Below are 24,525 nucleotides of genomic sequence, written 5' to 3'. Positions count from 1 at the left end.
TGTCAGAAATGAGCCAGCACATGGTCCAGCAGAGAGCCTGTTCCAGACTGGCAGCCACAGGGGCAGGCTAGTGCAAAAATGGCTTCATAAGAGCCATCGCGGTGCAAGACCACATACTGACCACCGGCACGTTTGTGCATCAGATATTTAATGGCCTTTGACACGCTGGGGCCTTTCCTCTTCCTCCAGCAGAAGGTGCACACCGTCAGCAGCTCTGCAGGGAGTTCAGTGGAGGGACATTACTCAGCAGGACAGCCCAGAAGCTGGTCTCTCAGGGCTTGGGCATGTGCCCCAGCAGCTGTTAGAGGCAAGCCTGCCCAGGTTCTTCTGATTCCAAGGACTGAATTTCTTTTTCTTCACCCTTCTTGGAGTTCTAGAATCTGTTGTTAATTGGTCTGGGAAAATGCTTAGGTTATCTGTTTGGCTATTACTCTCTAGCCCCGCCAGTGCTATCCTTTTGGAACTTGGATTAAATGTAAAGAGCATTGTTTTTCACCTTCCATTTCCAGATCATATATAGTTCTGTCTTCCCTGCAGAGGTCTCCAGCCATGACACTTCTATTTTTCTCCTAGTACTGGGGTTAGAATCCAGGGATGCTGTAGCACTGGGCTACATGCCCAGTCCTTTTTATTTTTAATTCTGAGAATTTAAATTCTGAGACAGGGTCTGGCTAAGTTGCTAAGGCTGGCCTCGAGCCTTTAGTCCTCCTGTTTCAGCCTCCCCACTCACTGGGGTTGCAGGTGTAACCGTGCCTAGTTTCGTTTACTTCTTTAAACACAACATTATTTTACACTCTGGAAACCCAGCAGCTGGGGTTCACTCTTCCTGTGGAGCCTTGTGTCTGTGGGTTCCAGTCGCCCATACCCTTCATTGCCTGTTGTGCACTGCTCACAGACCTGGACACACTGTATGGGGACTCTCCTGGGACGAGGACAGGCCTCCCTCTGGAGGGGCCCTATGACCCCTGTGCACTCTGACTCCTGTGGGCACTGCCGCCTGGAGCCCCCTGCTGCCAGCTCAGAAGAGCTGTGGTCCCTTCACAGGCACAGGCTCTTTGCCTTTCCTTTCCCTGCTCTGCTTGACACACAGCCATCTGCTGTGCCATCTCCTGAGGTCGGGGAGCATGAGAACTGCCCTGTCCATCCTCATCCTGTGGGCTTCAGCCCAATTAGGGGGAAACTGTGGGTGGGCCCTGGGCCTTCACTTTTGTCCCTTCCCTTGAGGCACATTCCCTGGACACAGTGGGCTTTGGCAGAGGTGGCTCCGGTGGTGCAGTCTGCATTTCTTGGCTCATGGAATTTAGCCCCATCTCTCCTGCTCAGCTCTGGCACCATTACCACCTTGTTCTCCTGTGTGCTGTGTCCACCCGGAGCCAGAAGCCAGCCATCCTTGCCTTCAGGGCACCCCTTCTGCCTTGCGTACCCTACCTTGCAGGGTACCCACCTTCCCAATGTCAGAGCTGATGCTGTAGCTCTCAACAAAGGCATCCCCTGAGGTGATGGGCTCCTCCCCAGTCAACATCTTGAATGTCGTGGTTTTCCCGGCTCCGTTGAAGCCCAGCAGGCCAAAGCACTCCCCTTTCTGGACAGTGAGGGAGATCCTGTCCACAGCCAGGAGGGGCACCCGCTGCTCATACACCTGCAGGGCACCCAGCAGAGGGCACTGGGTGAGCGGGACCCCAGCCTTTGTCCTCAGCCAGCTTCCATGACCCCAGCCCATGTGGTGGCCAGCAGAGGGCAGGGTCCACACACTACCTTGGAGAGCTCCCTGATGGTCAGAGGCGTGTGCAGCAGGATGTCCAGGCCAGGGGCCAGGACTCGGCTCCTCTCATCTGCCACATCCTGGTCCTCGGGAAGCACCGATGTCCGGTTGTGCAATTCTTCCTAGTCATTCAAGATAAAGATCACATGTGTGAACCCCAGCCCCGTGGAGGAAGAGCAGGTGCTGAGGTTGATGTGGGACATGCAAGGGGACTAAGGACTCCAAGGTGTGTCACCCCAGTACAGGCCCCATGTGCACTCAGACCTTTATAAGAAGCAGTAGCCTCGGGCTGAGGTCAGCATCCAGGGAACAAACTCTGTAAGGGACTCACAGAATCATGAACTTCACTCAAGGATGTGAAGGTTGTTTTTGTTTGTTTGTTTGTTTGTTTGTTTTGAGTTGGGTCTCATCAAGTTGCCCAGGCTGGCCTTGAATTCCTGAGCTCAAGTGATCCTCCTGTCTCAGCCTCCTGAGTAGCTGGGACAATAGATGAGGGTCACTGCATGCAGCCAGTAAGGCTCCACTGTAACACATGGAGATCACTCCTTTTTTAGAAGAGGCTTAGTACTTTAGAGAAGTCAGTTCACCCCAGGTGAACGTGTTTCCAATGTGATCTCAACAGGCTGTGTTTGATGTGTTTGTGTCAGGGATGGAGACCTCCAGTGTACCTGAGCTGCTCAGCAGCTACTCACCAACGTCCACCTCTTCTGGAAGGCACAGATAAAGGTCCTCAGTCTCCACAGCAGGTTGGTCTCAATGAGGAAGAGCAGGGTGAGGTAGGCACACCCTGAGGCAGCCATGGAGGTCATGAACCTGCCAACCCCTGGGGCACTCCAGGCGAAGAAGTTCTCCTGGTACTTAATATCTATGAGGGGCAAGGAACCAGGCTGAGTCTGTGACCACAGCAGCCTCCTCCCCTCCTGGGTCCCAGCGTTGGCCCTGCACTCTCTCTACCAAGGCTCCATGTTCCTCTTCCTGAGTGTGTGCCTTGTGCTTGTCAATGCCACATAGAAGCCTCAGGCACTTCCTAGCCATGGGGATTTTGCCATGTAAGGTACCCCTCGCACACCTGTGATGGGTGGATGCTGCCCTGCTGTGCCGCTCATCACTTGCGGTGACCTTGAGTTGGGGACTGTTCTGTGATGATGCCAACATCTCGACCCCTCTCGAGGTGCCCATGGTTTAGAGAAGGAATGGCACATGACCAACAGTCACAGGCCCTATGAGTGGCACTCAGCAGGAGCAAAGCAAGGAGGTAGGCCTGCCTTAGGGTGCGCAGGGTTCTGCAGAGCTGACCACCCAGTTGCCTGCACAGAAAGGGCCCCGCAAAGATAGGTCCAAGTGCTAACGCTCTGAACCTGTTAATGTGACCTTGTTTAGAAGTGGGTCTTTGAAGGTATAATTAATTAGTGGTCTTAAGGTGAGATACTGGATTGGGTGGGCCCTGTATCCAACAACAACAACTGTCCTTATAACAGGCAGGAGTTTGAGATCCAGAGATACAGGGGAGGAGGCCAAGTACAGACAGATGCAGAAATGGAGTGCCTGGAGCCCTGAGAGCTTAGGGGCAGAAGACATCCTTCCCTGAGCTTCAGGAAGGAACACATCCTACCCCACTATGCCTTGACTTGGACCTCTGGCCTCCAGACTCCTGAGAGGATACAGGTCTGTTGTGAAGCTATGGTTCTGTTCTAGAGGCCACAGGACACAAAGACAGGTACAAAGAACAGAAACACCAGGGCAGGCCCAGAACATGTGGGCAGTAGCAGGGCTGGAATGGATGTGGGGATGATCTGGGCAAGCATCTGGCTGCTCAGAACACAGAGGAGTCCTGCTGCAGTTTGGGTGTGGTCTGAGTGTTTCCCAAGGATTCATGTGTGCAAATATGATCTCTACTGTGAAGCAATAAGAGGGTGGGAGCTTAATCCAGCTATGGTGCTTACAGGTGGGGCCTTGGGAAGTGACTGGGATTAGTGACAATGCTGGTGGTTTTGGAAGGAGAGAGAGAGAGAGAAAGAGAGAGACACCAGAAGACACACAGGAATTTGTGATCACTGCTTCGGGCCACATGATGCCTGGAGTTGCCTTTGGACTCTGCCAGCAAGGAGGCCATCACCAGATGTGGGTCCTTGCCTTGGATGGCCCTGAGCTGAAACAAGACTCTTGACTTCTGTCCCTTCTGTGGTGCTGTGTTACAACAACAGGAAATGGGCCAATGAAGCCCCTTGTCTGGGGGAGTGCTGGGGACACTCTGGCTGCCCTGGATGGAGGCCAAGAGGATGGGGCTGCCCCAAGGGAGGGGTCTGGACACGCACTGTATTTCTTGCAGTAGTGGGCGGCGACCTCTGAGGAGGTGCAGTACCGCTGTGTCTCATAGTTCTCATAGAAACTGCTGACAGCCATCCCCAGACAGTGGTTGGGCAGCACCAGGAACACGTGATCCAGGGTTCTGGAAAGTTCTTCGAGCTTCACTGCTACAGTGAGGAGATATAGACCAGTTAGCACTGGAGGATATACCATAGCTACCTGAAGATAGACCCAGGAAGGGAAAGGCAGGTCCCAGGTTGCAGGACCTTGCAGGTGCTGGGACAGCCCCTGGGGGTGCTGCAGAACCCTCCCACCACTGTGGCTGTCAGGGAAGTTCCATGGGGGCCAGGAGGTGCAGGTGGTTCTCATGCCCCCACCTGGGATGCGCATGATGGTGACCACTAGGAAGGTGGCAATGCCTGACAGAATGTTGAAGATGGTCAGCCTGGTGTAGGCGGTGGATGCGCCCGAGAAGAAGAAGCTCATGAGGTACATAAAGGGGATGATGGCCCAGCCGTAGAGCATAAGCAGCAGCAGCACGTCAGCCATGTGTCCATCCCGCGTGAAGGCGCGAACATCAAAGGCTCTGAACACCACCTGCAGTGGCATGGATGAGGCTGCTCAGCACAGGCCAGCAGGTGGCTCCCAGAGGTGGGGAAGGGGACTGAAGGGAGCATCTGATGGTCCTTAGGTCCCGCCAAATCACCCAGCCCTCAGTCCTTGGCCCCTCGACAGCTCTTAGCCCTGGCAACCTCTCTGACCAGCAGTTTCCTCTTCTCCCCTTGACTGATGGAGCTGGAACCAGAAGAGCTGGCTCCAGGCCCTGACTACCCAAGAGTGGGCAAGGGCTGGGAAAACAGAGAGGCAACAGGTAGGTACCATCCCTGTCCTCCTGGAGTCAGGGCTGAGCCACCAGCTGGACTTTTCCATTGATTCTTGTTCTACAACAGACGTCCCCAGTGAGCTCCCTGTGGTCTGCAGGGCAGGGTCTGGCATTGTCCAGTACTCACCAACAGCAGCAGAGCAGGGACCAAGAAGGAGATGAGGTCCCATAGCAGAGCAGAGAACCAGAAAGTAGCCACATGGACACCGCTCACCAACTGGACATGCTTGGCCTGGACGGCCCTCTCACTGACTGCCAGGATGGAAAAGGTGCTGGCCAGGAATGCCATGGCAAATAGCAAATTGAGGGCAATGTTGAACCCCTTTCGGCCCCTGGGGAGGACAGAGCACAGCATGTATAGATAGCAGGAAAGATCAGGCTGTTGGTCATCACCATCCAAGCATGCAGTGCAGGAGTCAAACCACTCAGAGCAGTCAGGAGTACCATAGAGCTGAGGGGGTCAGCAGCAGGAAAATCCACCCCCCCCAAGGACAGCTCTTCCTCTGGATATCCTGGCCTAGCAGAGGGCAGGCTCCAGGTCCTTCCCCAAGTTCCTGTGTTACCTGTCCTTGTACCATCTGTCACTGTCTCTTGGGAACCCTATGCACTGCACTCGGTGTTCTGCCCCAGGTCTGCTGTCGGGTCCTGAATCACTGCCATAGCCAAATTCCCCTGCTCCCAGTGCACTCTGGGTTCTAGATCTGGTCTACGTCTTCCAGAAATAGGCTCTGACAGCATTACTCTGTTGCTTAAAAACCTTCTGAACATCTCAATGAATGGGGCTGGGACAGAATAAGCATTGATGCCAGAATCTGGAGGAAACCTTAAAAACACCTGAACAAAAGTATACAGACACAAAGGATCATGTACTGTGTGACTCCACTCCCAAGAAATGTCCCAAAAGTGCAACTCCATAAAGACAAAGCAGATGGCAATTGCCAGGGGCTGGATTGGGGAGAATGGCAAGCACCTGCTATTGAGTACAGTTTTCTTTTTTGGTACAAAGGATTGAATCCAGGTTATCAGGTATGCTAGATAAGTGCTCCACCACTGAGCTACATCCCAGCCCTTTTTTAAAATTTTGAGACAGGGTCCTGCCAGGTTGCCCAGGCTACCTTACTTGTGATTCTCCTGCCCCAGCCTCCCAAGTTGCTGGGATTACAGGCATGCAAAAAATGTACCACCACGCCTGACAAAGCATGAAAGGATTTTTTTTTCTTGTTTTTGGTACTAGGGATTGAACCCAGGGCCTCATGCACATGCCAGGCAATAGTTCTACCTTAAGCCATATTCCCAGTCCTGGTTGTTTTTTTTCTTAAAGGAAAGATGCTCAATAAGATTATGTTGAGGCTGGGGATGTGGCTTACTGGTAGAGTGCTTACCTGGCATGTGCATGAGGCCCTGGGTTCAATCCCCAGCACCTCACACAAAAAGTTACATTGAGATGAAAGTGTGTACCTCTGTGAAATACACAATGGTCCGGCTGTGCTCTATAAGTGCACTGTATCTGAGTGGGTGGTATTCCTAAAGCTGTTAGAACAACACCCTCCTGCCTGGTCCACAGTCACTATAATAAGCCTGAACCCCTCAGCCTGACCTTTGGGCCTCCCAGTCTGGAGTCCACCAGACAGGCAGAAACCATTTCCCAGTGCTTCCTGCACAACCCTGGCTCCCGCCCATGGCTGCTTACAGCCCTACTGTTACCAGAAGGCAGAGCTGCCCAATGAGCACTCAGAAGTCATGTGTGTGATATGGGTGTCCTGGGCTGATTTTTCAGCTATGGGAAAGGTGAATGTAAAAGGGTAAAGAGTCAGTGTCCCCCAGCCAAGAAGCAGCAATAGTGTCTGCAGGGCAGAAACTCAACTCTGTCTATCAGCAATTTTTGGCAGAGCCTCAGGTGGCTGGTCCTGGAGAGGGGCTCCCAGCTCCAGGCTCCAGACAGGGTAGGGTGGGGCCCCACATACTCATTGAACTGGTCCTTGGCAGCCTGTAGGGCACTCCGGGGCTGGGGGTAGTTGGAGACCATGATGGAGGCCCGAGGGCCACACAGCAGCTTGAATAGAAGGTTGTCCACGATGGCCAGGGCGGTGGCTGGGGAGTGGTAAGCCTGGTTGTTGAATAAGGCGGTGACCACCATCCGCTCTCCCACGTCTCTGAAGGATGTTGCCACCAGGCACCGCTCATTAAAGCCGCCTCCTTCTACTGATGCCCTGAAAACCAGGAACTCCTCCAGGTCACCTGGGGAGCAGTGGCAGTGTTGGGAGACGCAGGGCAGGGACAGGTGGGGGTGCCCACTTGCCATCTCTGTGCTGCTCATCAGGGACCCAACCATGGGCACAACTGAGCTGGGACCTTGGGATGCAGGGGCTCCTCCCTGCCAGCTGTGCTCTCTGCAGTGCCACTCACTCCCCGCTGCCGACACAAGTCAACCTTCTTCTCAGGAGAATCTTGTTTCTGCCAAGATTTTGTCATGACTCCATCTACTGAACCTCAGTACTGCTGATCAGGATAAAGGAGGGAGTGATAAGATGACAAAGCCTTCCAGCACATTCTGCTTAACCAGAGCATGGTTGTTTTAAGCCCAGGGTGGATGCTAGAAACTCAAAACGGTTTTGCATTTTGTTTGTAATGGTCCTGAAAAACAGCTGCAGAAAATGATCGCCTGACCTGGTCTACTCTACTGAGATGCCTATGTCTCAGGTGTCCAGGGAACTAGTTCTGCCTCATGGCCATGCTCTCCTGCCCACCAGACATCTGCGATGTCTAAAGGCATTCCTGATTGTCATGACAGGCTAGGGGACAATGGCAGGGATACCGCTAAACATCCACGGGGACCATTCACGCCAGATGTTGGCACTACAGCAGTCAGAAACCGCACCACTCAGCTCTAGCCCCCACCATTCTTACCCAGCACCTCGCGAGGCTCCTGCCTCTCAGCCTGCAGCACGTCTCTCAAGAGCTCCGACAGCTGCTGATCCAGTCGAGAGGTGCCGGGAGCTGAGAAGGGCACCACAGTTCTGCCGTATTCTCTCAAGCTCAGCTTCAGGATGGGATCATCGAAGACCTCCGAGGAATAGTTGATGGCCAAGAGGGCTAGGGTGACGCAGGTCAAGGGGACCAGGACCTGGGCTGCCACCATCTTCCACTCCCGCCAGCTGTATGTGGCCTTTTTCAGGAACATGGCCCAGAACTGCTGGCAGTGGAGGGCAAGCTACAGCAGAGGGGGTTCAGGTGATGTAGGCTCTATCTAGGAGGTGGAATCTGATCCACCCAGCCCTTGGTAGCACTGCCCTGATGTGGCACCTGCCTGGGGGCTTTCAGGCAACCACAGCAGGAGTGACCTACACACCCTGGGGCCACAGGAAGAGCTCAGTAAGGTATTGGAGGGCACAGGCGAATGTGTCCTGGCAGTTCTGCACATGGGCTCTCAGGATCCCAGCACAGCCAGGAGGCGTGGAAGACACTATTTCATCATAGAGCACTGGGGACAGGCCTGGGGTCCTTGCCTTCCCTGGTCCCTTCTGAAGGCATCACTGGACAGGAGGCCCTGGTATAGCTCATGTGTAAGCAGACCACCTCACCTCCTTCACCTGCCCTTATTCCCTCCTAAGTGCAAAGAGCCTCAGGGGCTTGGAGTCAGGCTATCCAGGCCTAGGCCCTAGCAATCCATGTGGGAACCTTTCAAATTTTGCTTGGTCCTTGGTTTCCTGTCTATAAACTGAGAACAGGGTTGCCCTTCACCTCACCAGGTTGCTGTAAAGCCAGACCAACAGAGCTGGCTCGGCACAGGGCACTGTTGATATTATAAGCAAACACTCCATCTTATCTGTGAGTGCCCAAGTTAGAACATTAAGACACTTCAATTGCTCCATTAAAATGCTCCCAGTTGCTCCTCTCCCTGCCAAGCCATGATCTGCCCTCTGTCCTCCACTGGCCTTCATGAAGCCTATACCTGCCATTGAGGACCCTCCTGTGACAATGACCATAACAAGGGGCCCAGGGGACTTCCAACTGTCCCATGATGGCTAGTACATGGCCCCAGCCCAGGGCGCTCACCCCAGTGTTGAGCTTGACCACAGTGTACTCCTCCTCGATGAGGGTGCCAATGCCGTCAGTCGGGTCCATCACTCCGCACAGATTGCTGTCCACAGCCCAGTCGCTCGCCCGCCTCTCGTGCTGGTACTGCAGGGCAGGGAGCTGGATGGCTTGGATGTCCATGCTGGTGTCTACCAACTTGCCAACCCTGTGCCAGAACACATAGGCCTGGGTCACAATCCAGCTTTAGGGTAGGGGAGAAAAACTTCTGTTCTACCGAGGGAAGGGCCAAGGAAAGAGGGCCACCGTCAGAGGCTTTGAAGCAAAACAATCTCAGATTCATTCGCTTGTTCATTGACTCATTCATCCATCATTTCATATCTCTGGAATTCATTCACTGATTCATCAAGAAATATCTCCAGACCATCATCTGTATGCAGCCAAAGAAGTTCCTTCCCATAGGCCCCTGTTCTCCAGCCTCACTGCCCAGAATTAGCATTTATTTATTTAATTAGTATGTATGTATGTATGTATTGATTGATTGACTGCAGTACTGGGGATTGAACCCAGGGGCACTCTACCACTAAGATATGCCTATAGCCCTTAAAAAAATTTTATTTTTGATACAGAGTGTCACTAAGTTGCCCAGACTGGCCTTGAACTTGAGATCATCCTGCCCCAACCTTCTGACCTGCTGGGATTACAAGTGTGTGCCATTGTGACTGCCCAGAGTTAGCATCTATAACCAGGGTTTTCAAGAGGATAGAAGGGGCTTGGGGAGTGACAGTGGCCCTGGGGAGGGCCCATCACGCAGCTAGCACTGGACTGTGGCAAGGCAGCCAGGGGCACTCACTGCCCAGGGAGACTGGGAGATGGACAACTGTGCTCTAGGAGGGCCAACCCCAGGTCAGGCTGTGCTGGGCCACACTGGAGCCTGAGAGCCCCCTTATCCCAGCTGTCAGGATCCTTGGTATCAGTGCTTTCATGGGTGCCATCCCCATTAGGGTCTGGCTAGGAATGTTCTTTGGTCAGTCTCCCCATGAGCCTGGATGTTTCTCAGGGGCAGTGCCCCACCTGGGCCTTGCTCAGCTGGGTACAGATGGAAGGATGAATGGGCACAGGGATGAATGAATGAACGGACAAGCTGAAGAAGCTGGTGGATGTTCTGGTTCAGTGCTTCTGACAGCAGTGCTCTCAATAAGGACTGATGCTCGTCAGGATGGAGGAACAAGACATGACCACACACTCCTAGGTATGTGCCCACGAGGAGTAAGAACATGAACTTATGTACAACACGTTCACAGCCACATGATTCCTAAAGTCAGAGGCTGACACCACCTACGTGTCCCTTAATGGACACATAGGCCAACAACACCTGGTCTGTCCGTGTGATGGAGCATTGTGCACCAAAAAAGGGAGTGACATTCTGACATGGGCCACAGCATGGATGGACCTTGAAGCAATGTGCTAATTGAAAGATGAGACAAAAAACATCACATGCTATATGGTGAAATTTATATAAAATGCCCATAACAGGCAAATCCAGAAAGAAAGAAAACAGAACTGTTTTCCAGGGGTGGGGGTGGGGGAGCAACTGCTAATAGATATGGATTTTTGCAGGGTAGAGGACGACAAAAACGTTTTCAAGTTGATTATAGTGATGACTGCAAAACTGTGAATACAGTAAGAGCCCTGTATCACCACGCCAAAAATGTGAACTTTTGAAATATTATGTAAATTATATTTTCATAAAGCTGTTGTTATTTAAAAACAAATCCTCGAGGGCTAGGGTTATAGCCTGGTAGAGCACTCACCTAGCACGCATGAGGCACTGAATTCGATCTTCAGCACCACATAAAAAAATAAGTAAGTAAAATAAAGATATTGTGTCCATCTACAACTAGAAAAAACTGTTTAAAAAATAAATAAAATAAAGGTATATAAAGATATTGTGTTCACCTACAACTAAAAAAAATATATATATATATATTTTAAAAACACACACACACACACACAAATCCCCTCTAGCAGCTCCCTGGATCAGAAAATACAACTGAAACTGCTGAGCACAAGAGGTACTTTTTTTTTTTTTTTTTTTTGGTACTAGGGATTGAACCCAGGGGTGCTTAACCACCAAGCCACATTCCCAGCCTGTTTATTATTATTTTTATTTTTAGATGGGGGTCTCACTAAGTTGCTTAGAGTCTTGCTACATTGCTGAGGCTGGCTTTGAACTTGTGATCCTCCTGCCCAGCCTGCCAAGCTGCTGGGATTACAGGTGTGTGCCACTCTGCCTGGTAAGAGGTGCTTTCTGGTGTGGCCTATTTCTAAGCTTATTTCTGCCATCTTCTGGAAATCTTTACATAGACCTGCCCACCTGCTTTCCTTCTCCCAAGCTGGCCCTAAGGACTTGGACTCAGTTTTTTTGGAAAGGCCTCTCCCCTACATCAATTGTCCCAGGTCCATTTGTCTTTTAAGACTCCCATCACAGATTCAAGTTAGAGACACCTGTGGCTACCTCTCTAGTATTCCCTTTGAATAGAAACCTTTACATCTACCTCCTGAGTGGCTAGGTGGCCTGCCTGCCTCTCTGGCTACCAGAGGGTCTTGGGCATGCTGGGCAGAGCCTCTGCTTGTTTTTCTCCTGAGACTAGGGGCTCAGAGAGACCACTGTCAAGGATGGGGGTCTGGAACTGAGGCATGAGGACATGGCGGGAGAACAAGTGGGGTCATGTGTTGAACGTGAGCAAGGAGACAGAGTGAATTGGGCCAGAAAGGAAAGCCAAGACAAGTGGCTGCTGAGAGCAACCCAGTCCCTGACCGCCAGGCGCAGCCAGTGCCAGGCTGGTCTGTGGTTTCTTTATCCACCAAGACTCGTGGAGAGTTGCTCTGCGGTGTTGGACTCAGTTTAGCGAGCAACCTCTTCCTTCCTACCCCGTCACCTGCCCTGATTCAGAGGTCTGCTCCTGGGTACACAAGTTCCTGAACCTCCTCTCCCCACTGGTTTCCCTGAGGCCATGCTGGCCTTTGTGGCTGCCCCCACCTCCCAGTAGAGATGTTCACAGAGCATTCCTCATGTGGCCTCAATTTATGGTCACTTATTCTGTTGCCTCTTCTAGGCCATGGGCTCCTCAAGGAGGAAAATGGACTCGTGTTTTTATTTTGAGTTTTTAGCACTATATCTGCCATACAAGCATTCAAGAAAAGTCTGACAAATTGGGCATAGGAATGTACACCTGTAATCCCAGTTATTTGGGAGGCTGAGGCAGGAGTCTGAGGTCAGCTTGGGCAATTTAGCAAAATCCTGTCAATCAAATGTCTGATAAATGTCAGTGGTTTGCTGCTCACCCACAGTTCTGAGGGTCTGAAAGCTAAACCTCAGGTGCTTGGTGCAGACCCAGGCATCCTGGAGGACCTAAGCCAGAAGACATCAGCAGCTACACACTTCCCTGACGCCTGACCCTGTGTGGGTGGTCTCCTGGGAGGGACCCTGGAGAAGTTCAAACAGTTCTTCCAGAATCAGCCGCAGCTTCTCTGCTTCAGTTGACATCAGTCACATCTAAACTCAGGGGCCAGGCTCCAGAGCAGAATCAAACTGACTGCCTTATGTAGGTCCCTTAACCAACTCACTCCCAGTGCCAGACCTGGAGCATGTGCTTACTGACCGAAGGAAGACTTCCTCCATGGTGGTGACAGAGGCCCCGAAGCTGGCGATGCCCAATTCCTTCTGCTTATTTTCCAGTTTAGTGAAAAGACTTTCAAACCTGAAAAAAGACCCAGAGTGATGAGGTGCTCCTCAGAGACTTCCTAGGCAATTCTTTCCAATATAATTGCCTCCAGGTAGGATGGGGGAGGGGCAAGGGGGCACCCAGCTGAGGCAATTCTTAAAGCCACCAGGCCTAGAAATATTTCACCTCCTACTGACAGGAACCTCAGAGAGGTGAATCAGTTGGCTATGTGCTTCTTCATCATTCAACACAAAAATATTGGGGAAAAAATTCTACTCAAAGCTGTAGCTGTAGGGCTGGGGTGCAGCTCAGTGGAAGAGCATGTGCGAGACCTGCCTGAGAGCCCAGGTTCCATCCCCAGCACTGCAAAGAAAAACAAAAGTGCTGCATCGGTGACATAAAATGCACTCCCCTATCCTGCTTCTGGGGAAGCAAAGTCAACTCCTTTCCAAAAGGAAATTGGTAATAACTACCCCACTACTGGGTGGGGGGATGTGGGACAATCATTGGAGATCTGGACAAGTGTTTTCTAGGAGGATGATTCTTAGCATATATTTTGGAGAACAACATGAGTGCATGATGATGAAGCACATGTTAGATTATCAACCCAAGTCGTGGAGCATCATGCAGCTATAAAAGCAGATGATCCATGTGCAGCTCAGTGATGGAATGCTTGCTTAGCATGTGTGAGGCCTTGGGTTCTGTCCCCAGCACAGCATCAAACAACTCACATTACTTAATCAAACATATAGCATGATGAATTGTACTTTTAAGATATAGACCCTGGGCTGGAGATGTGGCTCAGTGGTAGAGTGCTTGCCTCACATGCATGAAACCCTGGGTTCAAGCCCCTAAACTATACCCAAAAGATATAAATCCTGCCCAGGTCACAAGATGGTGGCAGGGGCCCTGGGGAGGGTGAGGCAGCAAAATGGCAGTTGACCAGAATGTGTAGCCACATCCCTTTGAGTCCACTCTGGGCAGACATTATTCAGAGAAGTCTTTTACTCGGTGTGGGTGGCTTGGCTGATGTCCCCAGACCTGTGATATCTGCTGATGCAAGGAGTCCCCTGGACTCCTGTCCACTCCTCTGCTGACCAGCCCACCCACCTGTGTCGAGCCTTCCTCCAGGCCTCCCCCCTTGCCTCTGTGGGACCCTTTGGCCTGGGAGTCAATCCAGCTGCAGAAGAAAACACTCTCTTGCTAGTGTTATCCCAGGGGGCTAAGAGAAAGGGGACCTTGTGCAGCCTTGAAACCTATGAGTGCAGTCCCCCAGGAATAATTCCAAGCCTTTTTGTTATCAAGGTTCTCTGTTGAACTATATCCTGTTGCCCCTGCATTTTCTCTGCCAAACTGTACTGAAGAAGGGAATCATTCACTTTCAAAGTTAACAGAGACATCTACGACTAAGTGTACAATAAAATCTATGTCCCATTGATAAAAAAATCTACCTACCTACTCACCCACCCACCCATTCCAGTACCAAGTGTGAATGAAAAGCTTGGCTTTCTCCCCTGGCCCTGGTAGATCTGCCCTTGGTGACAGTGCCATGGCGGGTGCCCAGGCCTCACATTTTGAGACAGAGAAGTTATGTACATTTGTAACTTGTGTGCAAATGCACATTCTCAGCACCATGATGTATCTGAGCACTGCTGCTGCTGCACATGTTGAACCCTATGTTAGGATGGAGCCACGGGCTGGGTATGAACAGGAGGCAGGCACCAAGCACCACTTCCTCCTCAGCTCCACCCAGGAAGCCTGGCACCTGAAATGCAGGTGAGCAGGTTCCACGTGGGCTGACTGTCCACAGGCCAGGGGCTGGGAGATGGCCATTGGTTGAGCCAGAGAGGGACGGTGGGCAATTCTGAGCATGGAGCTTTCTGGCTCATGGGCTCCCTTCTTAGCTCTGCACCAGTGCACTTCCCCTGAGAGGCATACCATGTGCCCATATTTCTAGGACGCATACCTGTGCGTGCTCTCCTTGGGAAGTATAAAGGACAGCTCAGCCCCAACACTGCTTTCCAGTGTGGCATTGGGGACATGGTGGTGCACCAGCTGGGAGATGCCTTCAGGGTTGCAGTGTGGCTCCTTTACCAGCGTCATGTGATAGCCAGCACCTGAAACACATGAGCTGAGTGTGAGAAATGTGACTGTCTCCATACTGCACTTCCTGCCCTTGCTGTGGACTCTTAGGTTCACGCCAGGCAGGCTCATGGGAAAGAGGCTGGAGAGCCAGAGCAGAAAGAGGCAACTGAGCCAGAACAGCATCTCAGGGCTCCCCTGTATGTCCTGGGACCTTGCTTCCCACACCCTTGCTGGGGAGAGTTGCCGGGGGACCTGGGATGTTGAATGCAGCGAGGAGTACCTGCTGGAAGCTAGAGCCTTTCTGAGGGTACAGCTACAAGACAGAGACCCACCTGAGCAAGAGCCTGGGTGTCGAGGGCATCTGCCCTGTGGGATTTATTTAGAACATTACTGCAAAGATCACAGAAGACTCGGCAGGAGCAGCAGCAGGGGCTGCAGGCTATACGGCCACATTCAGATCCCTACTCAACTCTTGCCCAGTGTTGCTTGGCAGAAAATGGGACTTCCTTGTCCCTCCTCAGACATAAGGACACTGGGCCCAGGAAGAGCAATGGCTCAGCTGACTAGGCACCAGGCAGGAAGTAGCAGGCGAAACTATCAAACCAGAAATGGCTCCTGGTCCCCCAAGACCGGCCCCACTTCTTGAAAAGGAAACTCCTGTATTTTTGCTGGGTATGCTGCCACCCAGCGTGAAGGTGTCCACTCCAGCTTCCCTTCCAGCCTGTATTAGCCACAGAGGGCTGTGTGCTGGCCATGGGTAGGCCAGTAGAAGTGAGTTGTAAATTGAAGGAAGGGGTGGTCTTGTGTCCTGGTGTGGGGGAGGCTGGACATGGCGCCATCTTGAACCAGAAGGGAGGCCACAATCACCCCGCAAAGTAAGGGGCCTGGATCCTGACCCAAACCTTCACCCACTGGTCTGGGCTGTGCCACAAGCCATGCCCTTTCTGGGAACTGTAATGTCAGACAACATGCTACTTCCCCTTGGCGTCCTACTTGTAGATGAACTGGAGCCCAACCACTCAAGGCAATCTGCCCCACTATCCTCCCTCATTCTCATAGGCCCCTCCACTGGGGTGACCAAAGTTGAGAGGAGGCCTCTCTCTGCTGGTCTTAGGGCCCCTCCCAAAGGCTAACAGTGGGCAGTGCCTCTTGGCACAGCAGACAGTGTTGCTGACCTCTATCCTGGGATTGAGACTGGGTACCCCCACCCACTGCTCACCATATTTCTGCTTGAGGAACAGTGATGACCCACAGCACTGCAGCTCCCCCTTGGCCATGATGGCAATGCGGTCCCCCAGTAGGTCAGCCTCGTCCATGAAGTGGGTGGTCAGGAGGATGGTACGGTCACTCTTCTGCTGCTGAAGAAGGTCCCAGATGGCCCTCCTGGAGATGGCGTCCATGCCTGAGGTGGGCTCGTCCAGCATCAGCACCTGGGGGCACAGGCACAACCTGGTGACAATGGGAGACCTGTGTTGTGGGACCCCACAGCTGGAGTCCAGGGATTTGCAGAGCTGGTTCAAGTTCCAGAGCCTGAGGCCTCTGGGCCTGCTGCCCTGTGTCTGTCCACTGTGCTGGTGGAAGCTGGGCCCCAATGCCCTGTACCTTGGAGCCTGCTATGAGGGCGATGCCGATGGACAGCTTGCGTTTCATGCCCCCACTCAGGAACTTGCACCGTGAGTTGCGTTTGTCCTCCAGATTGAGGATGTGCAGCATCTGCTTGACTTCCTCAGGGCACTTCTGCTGAGACAGGCCTTTCAACTGAAATGGCAGGGGACAAGAGATGAGACCTGTGCTGCAGAAGTTACCCAATCCCATCTGGAAAGCTTCCTGGCCAGAGATACATCTCCTGCAGTTGCAGCACTCTGCTTGCCCACTGCCTTACTCTGGTTTTTACAGAGCACCTCCTAGAAACAGACTTTGCCTTGCCAGGAGGCTAGTGACACACAGACAAGCTTGGAACCCACACATCAGCAGCAGAGCACCTAGCACCCTCATGTCCCCGTCACCCATAGGCTCACCTGCGCATAGAAGTAGAGATGTTCCACCACCGTCAGGTTGTCAAAAAGAATGTCGTGCTGGGGGCACAGGCCCAAACTCTTCCGGATTTGAACCATGTCTTGGGAAATTTCATACCCACTAATATATGCACGTCCACTAGTAGGGGGAAAGAGTCCTGGGGCCAACCAAAGACCCCCGAATTCCGCATGAAAATGTTGCTCATCAGCCTGAGACATGATGACCCCCTCCACCTTGGTCACCTGGTTCCTTCCATTTTACAAAGGACCCTGCCCTTGTGAAAGAAATGCCTGCCCCCCACCGTGTTGTGCTGAATCTGTCTGGGTAAGAGACAGAGGAGGGATGGGGCCGTGGCCCTGCCACAGGGTGCTGCAGCTACTCAAGGATGACAAACATGCACTTGCATGCACAAGTACAGGTAGTGCCAAGTCCTTCACACTCACGAGGCCCCACAGATACTGCCTGTGCCTCTGACAGGCGTCTGGGTGCTTAGAGAGGACAAAGGGCTGGTCTTTCAGGACGAGCTTGGGATAATATGATATGGGGTGTGCCTGCTCCTGTGTGACTTGAGAAGCCTTGTTCTCACTGTTCCCACAGGGCTTGGGCATTCACGGACAGGCTGAGAGGAGGTCAGGGGTGACTAGACAGCTCCCCCCACGTCCCTCTGGGCTGAGGACTATTGGGATTCCCTGTGGCTGGGGAAGGACTGAAGGCTGCATGAGGGGGTGAGGGCTGGTGTGGAGCAGTGCTATGGGGAGGGCCTGCTGGTTGCAGGTGGCATGCAGCTGCCCCTCACCTGTGAGCATGGCAAGGGTGGTGGTCTTCCCTGCACCGTTGTGGCCCAGCAGGACGGTGATCTGCCCCTCATACAAGTTCAGGTTCAGGTCCCTGACAGCTGTCTTGTCCTTATTCCCCACTTGGAACACCTGGGATTTGCAGAGGGCTGCTCTGGACTTCCTGTGGTCCTTGGGGCCTCCCTCTCCCTCTGGAATGCAGTCCCATGTCCCAGGACACCAAGGTCGACACCGTAGTGTGCCAAGGAAAAAAGTCCCCTGCCCCACCCCCACATGTCCTCCTCGGTGTCTCTTCTCCGTAAGGAGATCCAGAGGCCCTGGAAGCCTGGACAGCAAAGCAGAGCACACTCTGGGGTACTGGCAAGAGGCAGAGCCAGGACTATATGTTTGCTGAAGTCACCCTGAGTTTGACCCCATGCTGGGTACTGAATCCAATAGGGAGGGTGGTCTGTGACCTGGAGAGTGCATCAGGAACAGCTGAATGACCCCTGCCCTCCTCCCCTGCTGCTGTCCAGCCTGCCCCCGCCTTCCCCTTCTGTCCACACAGGGAGGTGGCACCTTGGACAGATGCTTGATCTTGATCCCTGCCACCAAGTCCTCGGGCTCAGCTTCAAAGTACTCGGTTCTGAGAGCTTTCTCAGGGTCACTGTCTTCTTCTTCTTTCCCAACAACTGTCCTCGGGTTCCCACACCAGTAGGAGGGCTAGGATGGAGGCAGACGGTGTCAGAGTTGTTCATGTCCATTCCTTTTGTTTCTGACCAATAAAGCAATCTCCATAACACACTAAACACACACAGCAATGTGACCTAAGTCTTATTCTTCCAAGGAACACAGCGCGTGACAGCTCCTGACTTGGAGTTCCCCGGCGAGGCTGTGAGCCTCTGCTTGGGGACAGAGTGGTAATTCACAGGCTTATTGTGAATGCCAACTCAGAAGGGAGAAAGGAAAAGGAACTTGCCTGCTCTGAGGTCAACATGAAGACAGGCTGTGGAAGGCTCCAGCCCAGCCAGCCCACAGGGATTGCTTCCCAGCCGAGCTACCCACATGTTCACACCACACAACCAACAGCAAGAGGGGCCCCAGAAGCATCTTCCCCCTCACTCAGCTCTGAGCAGGGGCTCGGCATAGAGCCATAGCCCTCGCGTGCTCTGCTCTAGGGCAGCCTCACGCCAGCAAGACAGTGTGCAGGGTGTGCTTAGGGGTGGTGACTTGTCAGCTGTCAGCTTTGTTTCCAGTGCATTCCCAGGAATGCCACAACCTACTGGTGCTAAGGGACATGCTTTTCATATACTTAGTGTGACTCTGAAATCAAACTGCATCTAAGGGTACAATGCCAGAGTTCAAGGGGCAATATTTCTCTTCCATGGGAATAGACAAGTAACCGTTGCTTCTGCCCACCCATTGTTACCTTAGAGCTGATGAGATACAGGAGTAGATGCTTGGTAAATGTTGAACCAAAAAATGGAAAAAGAAGTGCCCTAACTAACCATCCCTGGGAGCTGGTTAAGTGCCTGCTGGTAGATTCACACACTGGGGTCCTGTATGATCACTACAGGTGAACTCATAGAGAGGTATATGCTCAAGCATCAAGTATTTGTAAATAAATAAAACTTATAAATATGTGTACATAAAGATGTAAAGCTGCCAGACTCGGTTGCGCATGCCAGTAATCCCAGTGGCTCAGGAGGCTGAAGCAGGAGGATTGCAAGTTCTAAACTAGCCTCAGCAATTTAGCAAGACCCTATCTCTAAATAAAATATAAACCAGGCTGGGGATGTGACTCAGTGGTTAAGCATCTCTGGGTTCAATCCCTGGTACCAAAAAAAAAAAAAGAAAAAAATCTAAAGTTCTAAAGCTATGTGTATAAGCAAAGCAGACACACAAATATATGTGTTTAAGATATCAAGATGTGAGGCCAAGTTGTGGCTCAGTAGTACATTGCTTGCCTAGCATGTGTGAGGCACTGGGTTTGATCCTGGCACCACATAAAAAACAAAATAAAGGTATTGTGTCCATACACAACTAAAAAAAATATCAAAAAAGAAGATACCAAGGTGTGCTGTTAGGTTAAAAAAAGCAAGTTTTAAGCACTTTAAAATATGATCATGAGGGCTGGGGATGTGGCTCAAGCGGTAGCACACTCGCCTGGCATGCGTGCGGCCCGGGTTCGATCCTCAGCACCACATACAAACAAAGATGTTGTGTCCGCCGAAAACTAAAAAATAAATATTAAAATTCTCTCTCTCTTTAAAAAAAAATATGATCATGAAGCAAATGTAGCTACATCTCATGTTCCTCTGCATGTGCCATGTGACAATATGGGCACAGGACAAGCCTGAAGAGCCACAGCTAGAGAGTCACAGTGGGAAGTGCTATACATGCCTCAGTTGAACATTTGTACAAAAAGCTGTATATTTTGTAGGCAGAAAACCTAAAACAATATCTTTTTATGATCCAGGAAGCAAGTGGAGGCGAGTGGAGGCCGGTGGGCTGTACTGGTCCCCTCAGCTCTGACCCTGGGTGGGAGCGGGCCTTCTTCTCTCTCTGAACCAACCCCAAAGGCCCTCACAACCCACAGCTCACCACATACAGGGCAGGTTCTCTATTCCATGGCAGTGACATCTACACCCCCTAACAGAGGTAGCCACTCAAAGGGCAGGGGCATCAGTACTCACCATGAGAAAGAAGTACCAGGGCTGGGGCACACCGAACTGGCCAGGGAAGACAGCCTCCACATACCAGGTCACCAGGCCATAGAGCACAGAGTCCAGCAGCAGCATCCCCAGCACTTGCCCAAAGCAGAAGTCATCATCCACATTGACAGGACTCAGGAGGTCTCGCCACTGGATGCCCGTGCCTGGAGGACAAACCAGGAAAATGGCCCCAAAGTGGGCAAGCTGGGAGAGCCCAGGACTCCAGGGACCCTGATGGCTTCATTGTGTATGCTTCCCTTCCCAGCTTCATAACAAATCTGATAACTTCCCTCAAATCTTTAAGGCAACTGCAGCAAGTTACAGCACCAGAAGTAAGCTCATAAACAAACTAGATGGGCTTGTGCTTAACTTGGTGACGTGTAAAAATGCATGTACGGACTTGGCGCAGTGGTGCACGCCTGTAATCCCAGTGGCTCCAGAGGCTGAGGCAGAAGGATTGTGAGTTCAAAGCCAGCCTCAGCAACTTAGCAAGGCCCTAAGCAACTCAGTGAGACCCTGTCTCTAAATAAAATATAAAAATGGGGCTGGAGATGTGGCTCAGTGGTCAAGTGCCTCTGAGTTCAATCCCTAGTATCCCCGCCCCCCCAAAAAAACATGCATGTGCGTGCGCGTGCACACACACACACACACACACAATTTGGGGAAGATCAGTGTGAACCAAGATGCATTTTAGTCTGTTTTGAAACTCAGAGACCTGCTGGGTGTGGTGCTGTAGGCCTATAATCCCAGCAGCTTGGGAGGCTGAGGCAGGAGGATCACAAATTCAAAGTCAGCAACTCAGCAAGGCTATAAGCAACTTAGCAAGAGCCTATATTAAAATGAAAGAAATTTTAAAAAGGCTGAGGCTGGCTGTGGTGGCTCATGCCTATAATCCCAGAAGCTCAGGAGGCTGAGGCAGGAGGATCATGAGTTCAAAGCCAGCCTCAGCAAAATCAATGTGTTAAGCAACTCAGTGAGACCTTGTCTCTAAATAAAATACAAAATAGGGCTAGGGATGTGGCTCAGTGACTAAGCACTCCTGGGTTCAATTCCTAATACCCAAACACACACCACACGTGCATTCAAACTAACAAACAAACATGCTGTACTGTCTTGCACCAAAGGGCACTGGCTTTCCTTGCACTTTGAATGGATTTTTACTCCTGCATGATTTTGTAACATGNCGTCAGTTACATCATACAACCAACAACACACACACACACACACAGAAAAAAAAAAAAAAAAAAAAACCTGAGAGGCAGAGGCCTCAGGCATATATGAAGCTCTATTTAGTGGAGCTCACAATTAGCCCACATCACAGTCTACACATACTGGGGACCTGAGTCTCTGGCCATCTCCTCTTGGCCCACAGGCCCCAGACTGATATGATTACTCTCTAGCCCTGATGAATGCTCACTTTCAAATAGCTAGAGACTTAGCAGCTTTAAGAAATATTTAGTATAGGGCTGGGGATGTGGCTCAAGTGGTAGCGCGCTCGCCTGGCATGCGCAGGGCGCTGGGTTTGATCCTCAGCACCACATAAAAATAAAATAAAGATGTTCTGTCCAGTGAAAACTAAAAAATAAATATTAAAAAATTCTCTCTCTTTCTCTTAAAAAAAGAAAGAAATATTTAGTATAGAACTATAGAGGTGCCATATAGTTAGATTCCTCTTTAGAATGGCCATTTACTTAGTTGTTTATTTTGCAGTAGCAGGAATTGAACCTAAGGCCTTGCTTGGCAGCACTGAGCTACATCTCTGGCCTTTTTAAAATTTTAATTTTTACACAGGTTCTCACTAAGTTGCCCAGGCTGGCCTCAAACTTACAATCCTCCTGTCTTCCCAGTAACTGGGATCATACGCATGCACCACCAATCCTGCCAGAAATGGTCTCTTAAAAAGTATTTTAGGGGGCGCTGGGGCTGTGACTCAGTGGTAGAGCACTTGCCTAGCATGTGCAAGGCCCTAGGTTCTATCCTCAGCACCACATAAAATAAATAAATAAAATAAAGGTATTGTGTCCAACTACAACTAAAATATAAATATTAAAAAAAAAGTATTTGAGGGGACCGGGGTTGTGGCTCAGTGATATAGAGTGCTTGCCTAGCATGCATGAGGCACTGGGTTTGATCTCTGGCACCACATAAAAATAAACAAATAAAATAAAAGGTATTGCATCCATCTACAACTAAAAAAATATATATTAAAAAAAAGTATTTGAGGGGCTGGGCTTGTGGCTCAGTGGTAAAGCGCTTGCCTAACACATGCGAGGTCCTGGGTTTGATCCTTAGCACCACATAAAAATAAACAAATAAAATAAAAGTATTGTGTCCAACTACAACTAAAATACATACATATATATCTGTCTCTTATACACATCTGATGTGTATAAGAGCCAGGTANGATATATATATATATATATATAAAGTATTTGAGCCCTAGAAGGGTCTGCTCATTTATGAAGTCTACATTTTATCAGCACCATTAAGCACCATTAAACATCAACATATATATTTAAAAGCTGAAGTGCTGGAAGACATTGCCAACCAAAGAAAAATATTCTAATTAAAGATGAATCAACACTAAATGTTCCAGAGCTTTGGAAACTATGACAGCTAGGAATTGCAAGGGGCTACGGATTGAATGTGTCTCCAAAAGTTCATGTGTTAGAAATAGTCCTCAGATGGCCCTCATGAATGGACAAATGCTGTCTTAAAAAGGGCCTTCAAGAGTGGCCTCACTCTTTTGCTCTCTTCATGAGGAACAGCATTCAAGGTGCCATCCCGGAAGCAGAGACTAGATCCTCAGTGGACACCAAAACTGCCAGTGCTTCGGTCTTGAACTTCCCAGCTTCCAGAACAGTGGGAAGTTTCTTTTCTTTACAAATTACCTAGTCTCATGAATTCTGTGATAGAAGCACAAATAGACCAAGATGTGTGGCTGGAAGAAATGAGAACATTTGGCCTAAAAGAGAACATCTAAACGGGACAGGGCCGAGACCATCTTACATGAGCCACAGCAGCCTACAGAAGGTACAAGATGCTTCTTTCCTTCCAGCAGAGCCAGAACATGCAGAAGCCCCAGGAAGGACAGACAAGCTAGGCACCTGCCATGAAGTCCTAGCTCTGGTGTGCTGCTCTGCCTGCTTATTGCTTGGGGTTAGTCTAACAGCTGGGGGTACTTCTGGAGAGATGCTTCCTGGGCAGCTAGAGCAGCTTGTGATGAGGTTGATACTCACCTTTGGCTTCAAATTTTCCTATGAGCTGGGCTCCCATTGCCATGGCAACATTGGACAGGAGACAGGAAAAGAGCTTCTGGGTCAATGTCATCCAGTTGTACCGAGGAGCCACAAAGAAGTAGGGGATGTAGGTGAAGAAGTAGAGGAAACCGCCAATGGCTGCTGCCATGTTAGCTGTGGGGAGAGGAGAGCACAGGGCGTACAAACCTGCCAGGGTGCTGTGCCTGCAGCAGGGTTCATGGCCAGCCTAGGCCCTAACCAAGTCCCAGTGCTGGGGCTGCAGGCCAGGGATCGCAGCCTCTTCCGTTCCCCTGGGACAGTACCCTGCCTGGGGTCTCCAGCCCCCTCCTGCGGGCCTCCCACCCAGTCACCTCCTGGACATGCCACATCGTGTTAATTACTAGTGCTGAACTTGGATTCCCACTGGAGACCCTTCTTGCCCTGTCTGACCAATCTCTCCCATTTGTTCATTCATTCATCTATCAGATGCCACCTGGTAGGTGCCACGTGCTCTTCCAGGTACCAGGGAGAAGGCTGCACACAAAATGGAGTGAACTCCCACCCCTCCCAAGTCTTGATTCTAGGGCACGTGGAATGGGAAGAGAAGCGCAGAGTGCTCAACAGGGACATGGCTGGGAAGAGTGGCAAGGTTCCAGCTAGAAGAGGGAGGCTTTGAGAGGAACACACAAGTGAGCGAGGAACAGCACAGGCAAGTGGCCAGGTGGCAGGGGTGCAGGGGGACAGCATGGTACTGCTCTACCCTGTGGCACTCAGGCTCTGTGATCTTTATATCTTCACATCCTTAAAAATTAAGAGTATGAGGGCTGGGGTTGTGGCTCAGTGGCAGAGCGCTTGCCTCACACATGTGAGGCACTGGGTTCAATCCTCAGTACCACATAAAAATAAATGAAATAAAGGTATTATGTCCAACTACAACTGAAAAATAAATATTAAAAAAAATTAGGAGTAGCAGTAGTAGTATT

General features: G+C 51.0%; 1 protein-coding gene across 4 annotated transcripts in view; it reads right to left on the bottom strand.

Moving 5' to 3' along the window:
- Abca3 (ATP binding cassette subfamily A member 3) overlaps window positions 1-24,525 on the bottom strand; it is a 50,206-nt gene that overhangs the window by 3,338 nt on the left and 22,343 nt on the right. For all 4 annotated transcript variants that reach the window (XM_015490886.2, XM_015490885.2, XM_015490887.2 and 1 more), the window contains exons 10-27: window positions 23,543-23,716; window positions 20,286-20,467; window positions 18,169-18,312; window positions 17,613-17,742; window positions 16,819-16,973; window positions 16,403-16,558; window positions 16,020-16,230; window positions 14,682-14,832; window positions 12,653-12,751; window positions 9,009-9,195; window positions 7,860-8,163; window positions 6,917-7,190; window positions 5,080-5,284; window positions 4,447-4,666; window positions 4,078-4,236; window positions 2,455-2,627; window positions 1,756-1,884; window positions 1,445-1,639 (exon numbers count right to left, since the gene is read on the bottom strand). In XM_015490886.2, the coding sequence (XP_015346372.1) occupies window positions 1,445-1,639; window positions 1,756-1,884; window positions 2,455-2,627; window positions 4,078-4,236; window positions 4,447-4,666; window positions 5,080-5,284; window positions 6,917-7,190; window positions 7,860-8,163; window positions 9,009-9,195; window positions 12,653-12,751; window positions 14,682-14,832; window positions 16,020-16,230; window positions 16,403-16,558; window positions 16,819-16,973; window positions 17,613-17,742; window positions 18,169-18,312; window positions 20,286-20,467; window positions 23,543-23,716 (3,248 nt within the window). The remainder of the gene's footprint in view (window positions 1-1,444; window positions 1,640-1,755; window positions 1,885-2,454; window positions 2,628-4,077; window positions 4,237-4,446; window positions 4,667-5,079; window positions 5,285-6,916; window positions 7,191-7,859; window positions 8,164-9,008; window positions 9,196-12,652; window positions 12,752-14,681; window positions 14,833-16,019; window positions 16,231-16,402; window positions 16,559-16,818; window positions 16,974-17,612; window positions 17,743-18,168; window positions 18,313-20,285; window positions 20,468-23,542; window positions 23,717-24,525) is intronic.

This window comes from Marmota marmota, unplaced genomic scaffold (genome assembly GCF_001458135.2).
Source record: "Marmota marmota marmota unplaced genomic scaffold, marMar, whole genome shotgun sequence".
In the NCBI taxonomy this organism is placed as follows: Eukaryota; Metazoa; Chordata; class Mammalia; order Rodentia; family Sciuridae; genus Marmota; species Marmota marmota.
This window is presented reverse-complemented; position numbering and strand designations above follow the sequence as displayed.